The sequence below is a fragment of the Astatotilapia calliptera genome, chromosome 16 (assembly GCF_900246225.1).
Source record: "Astatotilapia calliptera chromosome 16, fAstCal1.2, whole genome shotgun sequence".
NCBI lineage: Eukaryota > Metazoa > Chordata > Actinopteri > Cichliformes > Cichlidae > Astatotilapia > Astatotilapia calliptera.
Genome location: NC_039317.1, coordinates 30,358,373 through 30,371,609, shown reverse-complemented (window position 1 = coordinate 30,371,609; position 13,237 = coordinate 30,358,373). Strand labels below are relative to the sequence as shown.

Genomic DNA, 13,237 nt, shown 5'->3' with positions numbered 1-13,237 from the left:
TCCTCGAAAGAGTGTCCTTTATCCTTAAGATGCAGATGGACTGCTGAGTCTTGTCCTGTGGAGGTGGCTCTTCTGTGTTGTGCCATGCGCTTGTGAAGTGGCTGTTTGGTCTCTCCAATGTAGAGGTCTGGGCATTCCTCGCTGCACTGTACAGCATACAGACGGGGTGGCTGTAGCTCAGGTGGCAGAGCAGAGCAGGTCAGCCACTAATCAGAAGGTCGGTGGTTCGATCCCAGGCTGCATCCTGGCTGCATGTCAAATATCCTTGGGCAAGATACTAACCCCATGTTTGCCTACTGGTGGTGGTCAGAGGGCCTGGTGGCGCCTGTGTCCGGCAGCCTCGCCTCTGTCAGTGCGCCCCAGGGCAGCTGTGGCTACAATGTAGCTTGCCATTGCCAGTGTGTGAATGTGTGTGTGAATGGGTGAATGACTGAATGTAGTGTAAAGCGCTTTGGGGTCCTATGGACTAGAAAAGCGCTATACAAATGCAGGCCATTTACCATTTTACCATTTACCATACACCACATTGTTAAGTTTGTGTTTTGGCGTTTTGTCTTTCAGGTCTTCAAGCAACTTAAAGAAGTCCAGACGCTTTTCTTTGCAAGCTCCTTTGACTATGTTATGAATGGCTTGAGTTGTTTAAAGCAATCTTACCTATACAGTATGTGAAAGAAATACGTAAGTGAAAAGTATTGAGTTAACATAGTTACCAAGTTAAAGCTCTTGAATGATACACGCACCAGATTCCTTTATATTTGTGTGTGTAAGCATTTAAAGCCTGCTGTGAATCAACACAAATGAAACAGGAACTTGTTGGCTTATTTCCTTTCATTGTAGTTTCGACTTTGAGTTTAAACCAAAGTCATCACCCAGCGCTGGAAAAAAGGATACACTCCTGAAAGTGCGATTCAATTTAGATAAAAGCCACCACTACACGCTGTCCCTTGCTTGTAGTGCGCTCTAACATGTTTTTATTTGTTCAACCAAAAACCAATAAAGGCCGTCCTGGAAGTGCCCTTTAAATGCCATCATACAGATAAGTTACATTTATAGCTGCATTTAATGCAGTGATATTTTCTTTATAACCAAAAGGCTGCAAGTTTCAAACTTGTGTGAGACTTTAGACACAGACCAGTTATCCTGTGGCCTCACGCAATAGTGTGGATCAAATGGAGGCATTTCCTGTATGTAACAATGGTTGGAGGATGCAAATCCATTCATGATCCTCTTGTTTGACTGCATTAAGCATCCCATAACATGCTAAAAGTAAAGGTTTCTTACTGTGAGAGAAACATATTCCACGTTGATCAGACATGCTTCAGTATTAAAAGTGTATTATTTATATGCTATACATTCTGCACGCAGCTCCAGAACCGAGACAAAACTGCTCCTCACCCATTCCCAAATTTGCTTTTGTCGACTTCAAGTGTTTTTCACAACACATACTTCAGATTTCACCTGAAGTGCTTCTGGAGTGAGGCGCTGCGGCACAACCTGACTGTGGATAAATTGAACTTCCAATTGTGAACGGGTCTAATTATCGCGGCTTTGATTGCTTTTCAAGTGCGACAGTTTTATGATATATTACCCTCGTCCCACTTAACAAAAGCTAAGTGCAGTGCAATGAGTGGCAGGATGTATTGCTGTGCTGTCAAGGCTGCACTTAGCAGGTGTCACGGTGCTTTCACCGTCACCAATTGATTTGGGAGGATACAGCATGGATCAATGAAGGGGTCCTGTCACTCCTTTTATTTAGTCCATCTTTACTCATAGTTTCTCACACACACACACACACACACACACACACACACACACACACACACACACACACACACACACACACACACACACACACACACACACACTCTCAGAGTGGCCTTTCTACCTTTACTTTTAGTACACTCAGGATTTAGTTCTGAGCTTTTTTTGTATGTGCGTGTGTGTATATCCGTTAAGCCCAGTCACGCCACACTACAGAAAAACAGCTACCACATAACGTGTTTGAACTTGCGTCTTGCAGCGTGGAGGTTAAGCGAAGTTTAGCAATAATGAAGATTATAAAATTTTCCATCTCATCAAGAAAAAAGGGAGTTGAAAAAAAGCAACTCATCTCGACTTGTCTGTTTTGCAATCTGACAGTTGGCGCACAATAGCAGGTGTGCTTTATGGCAACACTGATTGCATGCTATCAACAGCCTAATGGGAATTTATAGAAGTATCTGCAATCTTCTCTATATGCAGCAGGCATCTCACACAATGTTTCAGGGAGGAGTGAGAGAGAAATAGCCGCAGCAGTGTTATAAATATCCACAATTTTACATCTGCATTTTGATTTTACCTGGGAACGCTACCATAGAGAAAATCTTCCCTCCTAGTCAGAACCCAGTGGGACAAAAAGTATTTTTAGCTAGATTGTTGATTTCACTCTAATTGAGCCAGAAAAAGTCATCCCAAATCTTTTACGGCAAGACGGAGGTGAATCTGTACCCATCTTAAAATTATTCGAGCAACTCAGACAGATAAACAAGCACTGCCTATGTGCACACTGCTTGCCTTGAGGCAACTTGTGTTGTGATTTGGCGCTATATAAATAAAATTGAATTGAATTGAATTATAAAAGCCATTCCTTCTTGCCCTCTTCCTTCTGTACAATCTTGATTGCTGTATATATGGTTGATGCATGCGTTTCCCAGTAATAGTTTTTATCTAATCTAAATGCAATTTAAAATGACTATATTGCCTCTGACGAACCTATTACCGGCAGTTTGTGGTGCGTGACTGCATGATGTAAGCAGATTCCTGTTTGCTTTCACTTTTAGATGTTGAACACAGCTTTGGCAGTTTGGGGAATTAAACTATTTTTGGGCTTAGAAACCTTAACTATGTACACGAGGCCTGTAAGGCTTTAAAGTGCTCCAGAGATTTCAGAGGTGTGGCTCTGGAATATTATTTCCAGACAGCAGGGATATAAAGAGGATAAAAAAAATGGGTGTTTGTCTGTTGAAATGCAAACTTGTGACACCAGCATAGGGGACTAACTAGCTTTGTGTCTACAGGTAACTGGTAATCCCGAGCTCCAGCATAAGACAAACAGCTATCCTGCAGGCTCACAGGCCATTCAAGACTAAAACAACTAAAAGTGGCTTCTTGCAACAGCAGGAAGCCACTATTTTATTCCACAAGATCCTTTTGTGGTCTCATAAGGAAATGTCAGTAAACACTTTTACTTACTATTCAGGAGCACAATTTAAAGGTACTTTACTTGAGTGTTCCCATGTTGCTTTCTAGCTTAAGGTTAAATTATACACTGCATTTATTTTTATAGAAATAACTGTTTAGTGTGACAGAGAGTTGTTTTTGAACACTAATATTTTGCACTGAAAGAATCAATATGCAACAACATCAGGAAGAAGGAACACAAGAAGCTGGAGAAATACCAAGGGCTCAGCGAAGAGCTTTAGAAGATGTGGAGGGTGAAGGTAAGAGCGCAGTCCTAGGAACAGCTAAGATATTGCGCAGGACCCTTAAGATCCCAGGCCTCGGGTAGAGGACCCGAGCTTGAAGGATAGACAGATTCTTATATATTCTGTTAGCTTTCCCTCAATACATTTTTTGCATCACATCCTGAATGCAAAAGTGAAATATGGCACATATATTTCAGCATTGATAATAACGAATACTTTAGAGATTTCTGTGGCTGGCACAAGTACCGATACCTTAGCACCCATGGAGCTAAATACCTGGCTAATCCTAGTCATGTTTCTTGCTATAATCCTTGGAAAAACAAGCACAGTTTTTAGTTTCTAAAGCCAAGAACAATGCTGCTCCTTCATTTTCATGTCCTTTACACACAATAGACAGGCTAATGATGCAAATTCATGCTTCAGCATGTGAATAATAGCACATTTGGAGTTATTAAATGCATACTGACTAATATTTTGCAGCTCTCTCAATTTGAAAAAAAAAAAAATCCTGATTTTCTGTTATTAATGTAATTACCATTTAGTGATAAAAGCTACTTGCAAGGTAGCTTTGTCTCCTGCCTAAAAATTACAACCAATTTCAAATGTCATATCTGACGAGGATATCAGTGTACCATGCTAAAATTTTCTAAGGAGCCGTTTCCTTGTTTGGCTTCAGTCTCTCGCCTGTTTTTAAGATTAGGTTTAAAACCCAACCAGTCGCAGCAGATGGCCCCGCCCCTCCCTGAGTCTGGTTCTGCCGGAGGTTTCTTCCTGTTAAAAGGGAGTTTTTCCTTCCCACTGTCACCAAAGTGCTTGCTCATAGGGGGTCATATGATTGTTGGGTTTTTCTCTGTATCTATGAAGCGCCTTGAGGCGACTTTTGTTGTGATTTGGCGCTATATAAATAAAATTGAATTGAATTGAAAACTGTTCTTTTTGATAAAGCTTATAGTTCGGGCTGGGCCACGTGACTTTGAGCCCTCCTTGATTATGCTACTACAGACTTTGCTTTGCTGGACTTCCCATGACCCACTAAAATCACATCTTTCCACTACCTCTGTGTGTCACAGTGTTTTTATCAATAATGGTTGTCGGTGATTTTCTGATTTATTCGGATAACTAGTTCCTGGATCGTGATTACGCTTAGTTATGCCTCATTCCCCACCTGTCTCCACCTTCCTTATCAACCCCAGTGTGTATAAACAGCCATGTCTACGGGTCTTATTTTACTCCTCCTAAATGTTTTTAATGTTTTTTTGTTTGTTTTTTGGACTGAGCCATACTTTGTTTATGCTGGGTATTGTTTGTTATTAAAATTCACCCAAATAGTCTTGTTTTGTTGTGTTTTATTTTTTCTAGTTTGTATGCAGGCTTGTGCAGCATTTGGGTCATCCTCTATACACTTCAGCATTAACAGTATCTTCATATAGTAATTCTGAATGTCATTACATTTTATGTTTTCCCAAGACCTCCCAGCTGGCTTCAGGCCCTTCCTGAGCCTGGCTCTGCTGGAGGTCTCTTCTTGTTAAAAGGAAGTTCTTCCTTCCCACCATCCCCGAGCAGTCACCCATAGTAATTTGACTGTTGGGGATTTCTCTCAAATATCTGTAAGATCTTTACCCTCTAGTAAAAAAGGTGACAGTTGTGAATTTTTTAAGTGACCTTTTCAGGGTCAAGCTGGGTAGTTTTCATTAAAAAAAGGTCAAATTATACATAATTATGACCCAGAAACTTCCAAGTTTTCTTTTATACATTAAGCAGATGGCTTCTGCAAAACTGTTCAGAATTAATGTGCTGGCAATGTTCCGTGTTAGCAACATAACAACAGAATGACTTTATAATAGGATTTTATGCCCGAGGAGGCAATAAAGCCTAATGAGGAACAGCAGTCCTTGAAAACAAAAATGATCCTTTGCTAACAACAACAGTGCCACGATCCTCGGTCTGAGCGTGCTCACTATGAAAAATTATCTGTGTGTCATAGGTGTCCTTTTTTTCTGCTCTTGCTCTTGACGAAGGCGGTCGCACTTTTCTCCTCCTCCTCTTCTCCCTTAGCTTCCCTCCTTAGACTCTTGTGTCCTTGTCTAGTCTCGTGTTTTTTATATTACTTTTCCCTGGAACACTCTCTCACAGTCTGTTCTCTAAAACCTAAAAGAGGAATTATGGATTTGATCATCTGGTCCCTAAATGCAACTGACACCCTTTTCTCAATGAGAAGTTTGGGCTTGGGTGAGCCTGAGTGCTGAAGATATCTACCTATTCGGAACCATGGTAACAGGGTTCTCAGGAATTCGCATGATAAGGTGGGGCCAGGTTTCACAATGAACACACCCGAAACTCTGGCTGATTGGGACCCACACCCAGTTTCACACCTTGGCTCAGGCGATTAGAGGATCATCAGGGGGTCCTTTTGTCCCTCTGTGGGGGGATACTCCCACTAGGTTTATATCTGGGACTCTCCACCATTTGACCTTAGAACTGAAGAAGCTTCTCGGATGAGAGGTGAAACGTCTTCAAGTAACTTAAAGAAGTCCAGACGCTTTTCTTTGCAAGCTCCTTTGACTACGATGACCTGGATGACTGAGAACCTTCACAGACATAACGGGGTTCTTGCTGATCGGAGCTTGCTTGGCCCTGACTTATCGAAGAATTAAGGAAGCGGAACTGGCTGTTCAAACCCCCACAAGGCTGCCCGCTGGGATTGAAACGATGGGACGAGGTATGAGTTTCTCAAAATGGGCTCATTGAGCGCAGCACAGAGAAGATCTTGGAGAACGCACGGCTGCCATGAATACTCAGAATAAGACCTCTGAGTGCAAACTGTATCACATCTTGGAGCAGCTCACTGTGGTCGTGAGTTCTCAGAATCGGCTCTTTGAGCACAAGAATGACAACATCACAGAGCGCAAGTTTGATAACATCATGGAGAAGCTCACGGCTCTCCAACGGGAGATTGAGAGACCAGTGTTGGACTGTTAGAACAGCTTTGAAATTTATATGAGCTGTTCGCACTAAAGTAAAAAGCACCATCACTTCATGCGGATACCCTTTCGGTGCCAGCTGCGGTCGCAAGGCTGGAGCCGAACAAAAACTCCCTGATAACGATGGGCTAGTCTGTTCCTTCCAATTCCATGCAAGGCCACCTAGGTTGGCTGGAAGACTGTTTACTTAGCCTAGCAGGGCGAAGGACATTGTCTCAGCTGAACTCTGGACACGCACACACATACATATACACTGATATGCACACACGCATCACCCCTCCCTTTCCGAACGCCTTCGATGCTTGTTCCCTCCTGGGAACACGGCGGGTCTGAGCCCGTGCTGGAATGGTAGCGCTGGGCAGGATGGCTGCTGTGTTTGCTTCGGATTACTCCTCACCCCCCACCCAACCCTGTGGCTTGTCACGTGTTCCATAATGTTGTGCTTTGGACATTTATGTGCTTTTTTGTGCAGAGGAGTTTTTTTGTTTCCTGTTCTCATGCTGTCCTCCCAGGAGCCCAGCATGAGTAGAGGTCTCTTTTTTCCTCTTGTACTTTCCCATTGTAGTGTATATTTCAGTGTTTTTCTGTAACGCTACCAATCTCCGACCTGTATCCCCATGTGATGTCTGTGTTGTGTGTGTAAGGTCGGGGGAGGGGTGGGGGTCCCATTTCACTGCAGGGCAACCTGCACGTGGTGAATAAAGCCTTGATTGATTGATTGATGTGTTCACTGCTCAAGTGAGTTTTCAAAAAAACGTCAAAAAAAATCATTTAGTCAGCCAAAAAAGTTAGACTCACCCGAGACGAGGCATGTTTCCTCGCATTCTTCCAAAGTCTCAAAATTGTTCTGGTTTCCCCCACAGCCTCCATATTCGAAGAGTTCACAGCGTCCGGAGTCGACATTGAAGAAGTATCTGTCTTTTATGGCCCTGCACGGCCCCGGCTCGTCCTTCAGGGCACATAACTCACTGAAGATGACGGGTTCAGCTGGCACTCCATGTGCTGTGGTGGGACAAGAACACAACTTTTAGTGCTCAGCTTCTTTTGGCATCCAGTAAAATGGATTTTTTTTTTTTTTTGTGAGGAAAGAAATTAGGTCACAGCATCAAACTCTAACCTCAGGCTTTGAGATAAGGTAAAGTTGCATGGCAGTATAATTTTTAAAAGACTTTCGTGTAAACGGCTGACAGTCAGCTTTCAGCCGTTTACACTTTAGACACAAGAACAGCACGCCGTGTGACCTGACAAAATAATTAGAAATATGCAAATATTTAGTCAGAAAAGCTACTCACATATTTTATTTTTATGCAATAACTTAAAAGAAAACTTCTACTTTTTGCATACTTCTTTTTTGGACTTGCACTGAAAATAAGGAAGCACCAGCAACCAGCAAAACTCCCCTGCGACATAAAAGCAGATCAGATCCCGGTAGGTGGCAGCTGGAAGGAAAAGACTGAGTGAAGGCAGCACAAATTTCCCAGCATGCTGCACACAGCGATGGCTTGGACTGCAGCACATCAAATTATTTATTGCACAAACTGCGAGACCGGATCATTAGAGTGTTAAATAACCGGGCCTGTTGAGGTGAACTTTCTTGATCACTAGGCGGTTGAGGTCACAACTTTTAAGATCAGTGGACAATGGAGCTTTGCACAGACAGCGTTCTCTAATGTCATTAATATTTATAAAAGCTGGCTTTGTCAGATCCATGAAAAAAAAAGGTGACACGAAACCCTCTGAGCTCTACTAACCACCGTTGCGAATGTTAAATCACTGTCTCTGTGTGCTGCTGGGAAATAGCTTTCTATGTCCTCATCCCTGCTGTTTTTAGGTCAGGTCTCTGTTATGCTCGCCTGCAGCAGTGCAGTTACTTCAAAACCCACTGAGATCTCTTTGGTTTGTTGGATATCTGTCCAAAAGGGGTTTACAGAGCTTGAACCACAGCATTTAAAAATGTCTTTATGGATTCTGCGCATGCTAATGTAATAAATAAATCGATGTGTTGCAATCTCTCACTCAGTGTTTCCTACCTTCCCTGCTTTTTTCACGTACGAGCACAGAGAGGAGTGACTTTTGAAACCTGGGAGTGTGAATCAATACTCGCGCAATCCTGCACAATGAAAAAAATATAATAACACAAATGCACACGGACACAAAAATTGATTGCTTTTGCTATGGATCCCCATTAAGTGGTGGTGCTCAACTGTCTTCAACCAAGATGGCGCCGCGTATGGTCGCCCTGGTGCTTCAGTGCGTTACTTTTGTTTTGTTTTTGTACGCTGTGTTCACTGCATCATTCCATGATTGGCACTGACCACCACCTGCACTCATGTATATATCTTTCAACGTAGCACTCTTAATTCTTATTCTCATGTATATATCTCATGTATAGCTCATGCACATATCTTTCTACGTAGCACTTTTAATTCTTATCCCTACTTTTATTTTTTCATGTCTATTTAAGTGCTATTTATGACACTATGTTTGCACTGAAGCACCGCAGCAATTTCCTAATGTTGTAAACCTGCTCAACATTTGGCAATAAACCCCTTTCTGATTCTGATTCTGATTCTGATTCTTAAAGAATGCATGACAATTTCCACCTATGCTGCCTATTCTGCAGAGAAGGTCTGAGGTAAATATAGCCACGTTTGTCACTCTTTGTTATTTTCACTGTCACTCTCAGGACTTGTCCTAGATCTGATTAGCAAGTCACATTGTGAGGCAAAAATTCCAAGAATACTGGTTAAGTTCTGAGCTCTCTAGAGACATTTTCACACATGCAATGCAACCCAAAACTATTTCCTGCTGGAGCTGCATGTGAGCACTCAAAATTTCCAGTGCCTATGCCATTTTCACTTCTGCCTCTGCTTCTGGGGTAAAGTCCCAGTCTTCCTCCATTTACTCAGATGCTTAAGGCAACCACTGTATTAATGGCTTACTTAAAATAAGACAAAAGGAAATCCTAAGTAAAGTGAAGACAAGTGTTAAAACAACCAAAAATGCACAAGACAGATCAATTTGTTTTACAGCTTATCAAACTGAGGGCCATCTCCTGCGGGCTGCAGGCAAAGAGGCATGGTAGAAGCAGGATAGATCACCGGTCCATCACAGGAAGAACACAGTCAGACAACTACAAATTCACCAGATAACTTAACAAGCAAATGGGGGGGGGGGGGGGGGGGGTGGAATCAGAGTGGAATTATAGAAAGGCCTCTCCTGGCTGGAGGGCTTAAACCAGGAACCTTCTTCCAGTAAAGTGACACTGTTAACTCCTGCATTACCGTACCAGCATACACAAGGAACAGAACTGAATTAACAAGATTTCAAGGCTATATAATGTATCTAGTAATATATATATTGATGTTTTAAAAATCACCCACTTTAGATTTTTGCAGCTGGGATGAAAAAACAAGGTTTGTTTTCTGAAAGCTACAGAGTTTCATCAAAACAGGTCCTCTAATGGGACCTACCCTAACCCCTCTCCTATCAGCACAGCAGTCAACAAACAGTCACTCTGCCAGGAAAGGTAATGAGGGCAGCAGCTCATCCTTTCAGCCTGTCCTCCTCCTTTACCTGTCCAATTCTAGCTTGCAACCAGCCATTGGGGATACCAATCAGATATTCCCAATCTCCTTCTTTCCAGCCGACCTGTGTTACTACTAATGCATGTGGTGAGGCCAGCAGAGTTTCCCTGAAGAGTCTTGTGGTATTTTTGTTCATGCTCCTCTTGCCGAGGCTGATAAGCAGTAGCAGACAGGGAGGAATTTCACATTGACATAGGTGAAGTGAGTCTGTCTGGTACCCCACACAGCCTATGTGGACACACCTTAGTGCTGAAACACACTGAACAAACTTTAAAGAGAAAGATGGCAAGTCACAATTGTTTGCTCTCTTCTTTGAGATCGAATGCCTCGGGCTACCATGGTTACAGCACAAAAAATTCTTTAAAAATAAAAGTGCAGACATGGTGCAGACTGGGCTTTGTGTTACACAGTGTCTTGCAAATAGGAATGGTCAATAAGCCAGAATTTGACTTTCCAAGGAGACTGAAAGGAAACAGGTTCCTCCTATTGATTTCTGCTCCTCCTGTCTAAGCCAGACCAAAGCAATAAGGACTCTTTTCTTCTATCACTCATGTTCATTATTCAGACAGAAGCATTGGGAGGCAGTGTAAAAGAAACACAACTGAAGACATTTTCTCTGCAGGGAAACCAAAAAATTCCAGCCACTTCCATGTGGTGACTCAAAACTTCCTTTAAAGAATTTGTTTGGATTCAGGAGACAGACACCTTCTGTTTTTAATTTCAGGCTTAAAGCTTTCCTTTTTGATAAAGCAAATAGTTACGGCTTCAGGTGACCCTGAACCTTCAAGTAATTACACTGTCCTAGGCTGCTGGGGACTTCCCATGATGAGTGTTTCTTCCTCACGTGCCTCATTTCCCTTTCTGTGTGTTCATACACCATTTTCTATTTATTCATCAGTAATTATTTATCTCTGGCTCTCTTCCACAGCATGTCTTTTTTCTATCTCCCTCCCCTCACCCTAAACTGATTGCAGCAGATGGCCACCCCTCCCTGAGCCTTCCTTCCCACTGTTGACAAGTGCTTGCTCAGAGTGGGTCATCTGATTGTTGGGGTTTTCTCTCTATTATTGCAGCATCTTTACCTTATACCTTGAGGTGACTGTTATAAATAAATCTAATAATTAAACCTTACATGAGATGCCAGCCAACAGCGGTTCCTTTGATTTGAAGCCTGACCCCTGCCCAATCCTGCATTTTCATTTAATGTTTTGGTTTTGTTTTGTTTTGTTTTTTTGTTTTGTTTTGTTGTTTTTTTTTGTTTTGTTTTTTTTAAAATTGGAAAAAATGACCAGACCTGCAACGATCAGATTTTTTTCTTGATAAGTTCAGAATAAAGTTAGAATAAAGATCATTTCCAAAGCATTCCTTTTATGGATGCAGATAATGAGTCATGTCAGGTATTCCCAGTAGCTTTTCCTCTGAACAATGGTAGGCTAGCATAAATGAAATTTGCCACTGCCTCCAGTATTTTACAATTAAGAAGTCCTCCTTTATTTTTTTATGCACCCTTTTAATGGAAAACCCATCAGTGCAATCAAGTACAATCAGGAGCGCCGCAAAGAAGAAAAGGCTGAAATTAATTACATAGATGGCATTAAAGAAAGAAATGCTGAGAGTTTTTGAGTGGTTGGCGTGACATGAGCAATCTTCTAGTCACCCTCATTCCAGCTCAGGTTTTCTTGAGCAGCATCATAGAACTGCAGCTAAATGCCAAAGAGATTCAACATTAAATAATTCTGAATGAACAGCAATAATATTGTTTTTATTTTTGTCAATCCCAAGCTGTTTTTCTTGGTGGAAAATTATATATTATGATCAAAAAATTAATAAATGTATGTAAAAAGCCATAAGCTGTATTTTACATGATGCAATTTGCAAACTAAAATTAAATCTTTAAAGTATGCCGGGGTAAAATTCAATAAAAAAAAAAACACACACACTTTCACACACACACACACACACACACACCCCTGAGCAATCTACAAATCCATCCAAAGCTCTGGATCTGTCATCAGGAATCCTCTACAGAGTTGAACAGAGGGTAAGTAAATATTGTTCACAAAAGGCATCAGAAAAATCCTTGGACCTATTAGCATGCTTCTTGAAATATGAAATATGGAGCGTAATGAATCAGGAAGCAGATTTCAGGCACGTCAGATTTCTATTGATGGCTACTCTTCTGAATACTGCTGACAAGTTCAGCTTGGCCAAGATTTGTACGTACACATATGGACGGATAAAGTCGAATTTCCCAGAGGAACCCACCCGAGGGATTAATAAAGTTCTATCTTATCTTATAAAGATCTGAGTTGCTCAACATGTGCGCTGTGCTGAGCACCTCTGTAATTCCCTGGGCAGGTTGAGTCTGATTGAAACCCAGTCCCAGCTTGTTCGGTGTAACAGAAGATTATCCCGTGTCTTCATTTCTAGGGCCCTTTGCAAAGAGGATTGAATTACCACAAAGCAGCAAACAAGAACAGGCAACCCATGAAAGAGTCGAAGAGAAAATACGAAAGAGCACGCACCATCATCAGGATGACAGTTAAACATGATGTGCTAAAAGACAAGCTTGGGAAAGTGAGACAAATAAAGATGGAAAACAAAGATAAAGAGCAGAGTAATGCCACAGTTTTGACAGCTCCCAGTGCATTTGTCATCTATAGCATCAACTGTATGAATGTTCGCTGCAGGAAGGGAAATAGTCTGGTTTTAACATTTCCCCATGCGTTGAGATTTGAAAAGAAAGAGCAGAAAGAGAACATTTACTCACTAAGCTGAATAAATGACCACAGTATCAACACAATATGAAATGCCTCCAGTGCACTGAAAACAACACTTATCAGGCACATATACTAAACAACACAATGTCTGATTTTATTAGTGCCAAGCTAAGTAGCACTGACATCATGGCGCGTGCTGATAAAGAGTCCGCCTTCTACTGGCTGAAGAGGCTTTCATATTCCTATGTAGCCAACATCGTGCTCAGTCTATATGTTTTAAGTTCTTTATCTTATTTCACGCACGAGTGCAAGACGTCTGCACTAATCCACGCTCAGCTATTTGACAACTGTGTGCACACAGTTCAGGTATTCATAGAGTACTCCATGTGTTTACTTACTTATGCACTCAAAACAGTACGTCAAACTGTGGAAGTAATGATTTAGGAAACATCCCTGACAGTCTTCATAGAAAGCCTGACAAACTA

The 13,237-nt window shown here is 41.8% G+C and overlaps 1 protein-coding gene across 1 annotated transcript in view; it reads right to left on the bottom strand.

Moving 5' to 3' along the window:
* Positions 1-13,237, bottom strand: part of tfpia (tissue factor pathway inhibitor a) — a 47,202-nt gene that overhangs the window by 17,987 nt on the left and 15,978 nt on the right. Inside the window, exon 2 of the mRNA XM_026145121.1 lies at positions 7,244-7,447. Within this exon, the coding sequence (XP_026000906.1) occupies positions 7,244-7,447 (204 nt within the window). The remainder of the gene's footprint in view (positions 1-7,243; positions 7,448-13,237) is intronic.